The sequence below is a fragment of the Heptranchias perlo genome, chromosome 44 (genome assembly GCF_035084215.1).
Source record: "Heptranchias perlo isolate sHepPer1 chromosome 44, sHepPer1.hap1, whole genome shotgun sequence".
In the NCBI taxonomy this organism is placed as follows: Eukaryota; Metazoa; Chordata; class Chondrichthyes; order Hexanchiformes; family Hexanchidae; genus Heptranchias; species Heptranchias perlo.
The window spans coordinates 3,207,919-3,213,106 of NC_090368.1; the positions used below are offsets into that span (position 1 = coordinate 3,207,919).

A 5,188-nucleotide genomic window follows, 5' to 3' on the forward strand; every position below is an offset into this window, starting at 1 on the left:
TCAAGGAGAATGCGGGGTGGGGGGAACCAGAAATCGAGACCCTCTTACCTTGAGCAGTGCTCGACAGCGGTAGCGCTAAGGAGATATCCTGGATTAGCAGAATCAGCAGCAGAGAGGTGAACATCTTCAGTCTGTAAAGCAACACCCAAAGGAAAAGGTTAAGTCGTTCATTTTCCGTCTGTGCCCCAGACCTGCAGAGGCAGTGCCGCCGTATTCGCGGGGAACCGCACGTAATTGTGGAGACGGAGGCCGCCACTTCGCAAAGCAGTGCTAAGTGCGGTCGGCGGCCATTTTATGCAACTCCCTTCGTCCCTCCATTGGCGGCCGTGCCTTCAGCCGCCTGGGCCCTAAGCTCTGGAATTCCCTCCCTAAACCTCTCCGCCTCTCTCTCCTCCTTTAAGATGCTCCTTAAAACCCACCTCTTTGACCGAGCTTTTGGTCACCGGTCCTAATATCTCCTTATGTGGCTCAGTGTCAAATTTTGTTTGATAATCGCTCCTGTGAAGCGCCAGAATTGAAGAATCTTACAGCACAGAAGGAGGCCATTCAGCCCATTGTGCCTGTGCCAGCTCTTTGAAAAAGCCACCCAATTAATCCACTCCCAAAACTATGGTGGTCAGAGCGATAGTATCACCAAACCTGTCAACCCCGCCTCCCCACAATGTTAGTCTCACACATTCTCCCTCTTTCATCCCCCTCACAAGCCAGAGGTACTGCATTTATATAGCGTAGAGAAACATCCCAATGGACACGGGGCCAAAGGAAGAGATATTAGGACAGGTGACCAAAAGCTCGGTCAAAGAGGGAGGTTTTAAGGAGCGTCTTAAAGGAGGAGAGAGAGGCGGAGAGGTTTAGGGAGGGAATTCCAGAGTTTAGAGCCCAGGCAGCTGAAGGCACGGCCGCCAATGGTGGAGCGATGGAAATCGGGGGATGCGCAAGAGGCCAGAATTGGAGGAGCTCAGAGATCTCGGAGGGTCGTAGGGCTGGGAGGAGGTTACAGAGATAGGGAGGGGTGCGAGGGCCATGGAGGGATTTGAATTTAAATATCTTTTGGGATTTTTCTCGATCACACACAGCCCATTCCCACCTCGAATATGTGACCTCCACCCCCGGCTTCCCCCTCCTCCCCCGCCTTCCCCTCCTTCCCCCGCTTTCCCCCTCCTCCCTGCCTTCCCTCTCCTCCCCCTCCTTCCCCCTCCTCCCCGACTTTCCCTCTCCTCCCCCACTTTCCCCCTCCTCCCCACCTTCCCTCTCCTCCCCCACTTTCCCTCACCTCCCCCACTTTACCGCTCCTCCCCACTCTCCCTCTCCTCCCCCACTTTCCCCCTCCTCCCCGCTTCCCCTCCCCTCCCCCGCCTTCCCCCTCCTCCCCCGCCTTCCCCCTCCTCCCTCGCTTTCCCCCTCCTCCCCCGCGTTCCCCCTCCTCCCTCACTTTCCCCCTCCTCCCCCACTTTCTCTCTTCCTCCCTCACTTTCCTCTCCTCCCCCACTTTCCCCCTCCTCCCCCACTTTCCTCCTCACTTATCCCTCTCCTCCCTCACTTTACCCCTCCTCCCCCACATTCCCTCTCCTCCCCCACTTTCCCCCTCCTCCCCCACTTTCCCCCTCCTCTCCCACCTTCCCTCTCCTCCCCCACTTTCCCCTCCTCCCCCACTTTCCCCCTCCTCTCCCACCTTCCCTCTCCTCCCTCACTTTCCCCCTCCTCCCTCACTTTCCCCCTCCTCCCCCACTTTCCCTCTCCTCCCTCACTTTCCCTCTCCTCCCTCACCTTCCCTCTCCCCCACTTTCCCTCTCCTCCCCCACTTTCCCCCCTCTCCCACCTTCCTCTCCTCCCCCACTTTCCCCCTCCTCCCTCACTTTCCCCCTCCTCCCCCACTTTCCCTCTCCTCCCCCACTTTCCTCTCCTCCCTCACCTTCCCTCTCCTCCCTCACTTTCCCCCTCCTCCCCCACATTCCCCTCACTTTCCCCCTCCTGCCTCACCTTCCTCTCCTCCCTCACTTTCCCCCCTCCTCCCTCATGTTTCCTCTCCTCCCTCACTTTCCCCCTCCTCCCTCATGTTTCCTCTCCTCCCTCACTTTCCCCTCCTCCCTCACTTTCCCCTCTTCCTCACCTTCCCTCTCCTCCTCACCTTCCCTCTCCTCCCCCACTTTCCCTCTCCTCCCTCACCTTCCCTCTCCTCCCCACTTTCCCTCCCTCCCCCACTTTCCCTCTCCTCCCTCACTTTCCCTCTCCTCCCCCACTTTCCCCTCCTCCATCACTTCCCCCTCCTCCATCACCTTTCCCCTCCTCCCCCACTTTCCTCTCTCCTCCCCCACCTTCCTCACTTTCCCTCTCCTCCCCACTTTACCCCTCCTCCCCCCACTTTACCGCTCCTCCCCCACTCTCCCCTCTCCTCCCCCACTTTTCCTCCTCTCCCCCAACTTTCCCCTCCTACCCCGCCTTCCTGCTCCCCCCCTGCTTTCCCTCCCCTCCCCGCCTTCCCCTCCTCCCTCGCTGTCCCCCTCCTCCCCACCTTCCCCCTCCTCCCCGCTTTCCCCCTCCTCCCCCACTTTCCCCCTCCTCCCTCACTTTCCTCTCCTCCCCCACTTTCCCCCTCCTCCCCACTTTCCCCATCACTTTCCCCCTCCTCCCTCACTTTCCCTCTCCTCCCCCACTTTCCCTCTCCTCCCCCACTTTCCCTCTCCTCTCCCACTTTCCCTCTCCTCCCTCTTTCCCTCTCCTCCCCCACATTCCCTCTCCTCCCTCAACTTCCCTCTCCTCCCCCACTTTCCCTCTCCTCCCTCACTTTCCCTCTCCTCCCCCACTTTCCCCATCACTTTCCCCCTCCTCCCTCACTTTCCCCCTCACTTTCCCTCTCCTCCCCCACTTTCCCTCTCCTCCCTCACTTTCCTCCCCTCCCCCACTTTCCCCCTCCTCCCCCACCTTCCCTCTCCTCCCTCACTTTCCCCCTCCTCCTCCACTTTCCCCCTCCTCCCCCACTTTCCTCTCCTCCCCCACTTTCCCTCTCCTCCCCCACTTTCCATCCCTCCCCCACTTTCCCCCTCCTCCCCCACCTTCCCTCTCCTCCCTCACTTTCCCTCCCCTCCCCCACATTCCCCTCCTCCCCACCTTCCCTCTCCTCCCCTCCCTCCCCCACTTTCCCCTCCTCCCCCACCTTCCCTCTCCTCCCTCACTTTCCCTCCCATCCCCACTTCCTCTCCTCCCCCACTTTCCCCCTCCTCCCCCACTTTCCCTCTCCTCCCCCACTTTCCCCCTCCTCCCCCACCTTCCCTCTCCTCCCTCACTTTCCCTCCCATCCCCCACTTTCCCTCTCCTCCCTCACTTTCCCTCCCATCCCCCACTTTCCCTCTCCTCCCTCACTTTCCCTCTCCTCCCCCACTTTCCCTCTCCTCCCCCACTTTCCCCCTCCTCCCTTACTTTCCCTCTCCTCCCTCACCTTCCCTCTCCTCCCTCACCTTCCCTCTCCTCCCCCACTTTCCCTCTCCTCCCCCACTTTCCTCTCCTCCCTCACTTTCCCTCTCCTCCCTCACTTTCCCTCTCCTCCTCACTTTCCCTCTCCTCCCTCACCTTCCCTCTCCTCCCTCACTTTCCCCCTCCTCCCCCACTTTCCCCCTCCTCCCCCACTTTCCCTCTCCTCCCCCACTTTCCCTCTCCTCCCTCACCTTCCCTCTCCTCCCTCACTTTCCCTCTCCTCCCTCACTTTCCCTCTCCTCCCTCACCTTCCCTCTCCTCCCTCACCTTCCCTCTCCTCCCTCACCTTCCCTCTCCTCCCCCACTTTCCCTCTCCTCCCCCACTTTCCCTCTCCTCCCTCACCTTCCCTCTCCTCCCTCACTTTCCCTCTCCTCCCTCACTTTCCCTCTCCTCCCTCACCTTCCCTCTCCTCCCTCACTTTCCCCCTCCTCCCCCACTTTTCCCTCTCCTCCCCCACTTTCCTCTCCTCCCTCGGCTAAGCCTGAGCAGAATCTCAAAGCTCCTTTCAGATATATCCTCGATGCTCGCCAAGTCTGTCCATCCGACTCGGAGACTTTCTGCTTTGCATGCAACACACACTTGCACCAAACACAAAAAGCATTTACTTCTTTTTACTAAATGAAGACGGTTAAACATTTATTTAAAAGCAAGAGTTCCTACTGTCAGATCCTCAAATAAACGCTCGTCTTTAATTCCGCAGATTAAAAATGAGAAGGGTCGTTTCTGAGAGCAAGCCCCATTGAAGATTCATCCTGGAGCTCCGACCTGCTCTATCTCTCCATGTGCTTCGAATGAATTGTCCCTTTTGTCAGTACTTGGAATCACTCTCTCCTGGTTTATCACACTGCTCTCAGCCGTCAAAATCGAGCTTCTCTGGGAATTTCAATACAGTTTCAGAAAGAGAGACTGAGAGGGAGGGGGAGAGGGGGGGAGAGATGGGGGAGAGGGGGGTAGAGATGGGGGAGATGGGGGAGAGGGTAGAGGGGGAAGCGGGAGAAGGGGAGAGGGGAGAGGGTGATGGGGACAGGGGGAGAGGGGACGGGGAGAGGGGACAGGGGAAAGGGGGGGAGAGTGAAAAGGGATGGGAGAGGGAGGGGGCAGAGAGAGGGGGAGGGGGACACAGAGAGGGGGAGGGGACAGAGAGAGGGGAGGGGACAGAGAGAGAGGGAGGGGGTCATAGAGAGAGAGGGAGGGCAACAGAGAGAGAGGGAAGGAGACAGAGAGAGGGGGGGAGGGGACAGAGAGAGGGAGGGGGACATAGAGAGAGGGAGGGGGACAGAGAGAGAGAGGGAAGGGGACAGAGAGAGGGGGGAAGGGGACAGAGAGAGGGGGAAGGGGACAGAGAGAGGGGGAAGGGGACAGAGAGAGAGAGGGAAGGGGACAGAGAGAGGGGGGAAGGGGACAGAGAGAGGGGGAAGGGGACAGAGAGAGGGGGAAGGGGACAGAGAGAGGGGGGAAGGGGACAGAGAGAGGGGGAGGGGGGACAGAGAGGGGGAGGGGGACAGAGAGAGGGGGAGGGGAACAGAGAGAGGGGGAGGGGACAGAGAGAGAGGGGGAGGGGGACAGAGAGGAGGAGGGACAGAGAGTGGGGGAAAGGGAACAGAGAGAGGGGGAAGGGAACAGAAAGGGGGGAAGGGGACAGAGAGAGGGGGGAAGGGGACAGAGAGAGGGGGAAGGGGACAGAGAGAGGGGGAAGGGGACAGAGAGGGGGGAAGA

General features: G+C 59.8%; 1 protein-coding gene across 1 annotated transcript in view; it reads right to left on the reverse strand.

Annotated features, from left to right (window-relative positions):
- Nucleotides 1–5,188, reverse strand: part of LOC137306680 (aggrecan core protein-like) — a 39,590-nt gene that overhangs the window by 12,500 nt on the left and 21,902 nt on the right. Inside the window, exon 3 of the mRNA XM_067976024.1 lies at nucleotides 49–131. Within this exon, the coding sequence (XP_067832125.1) occupies nucleotides 49–131 (83 nt within the window). The remainder of the gene's footprint in view (nucleotides 1–48; nucleotides 132–5,188) is intronic.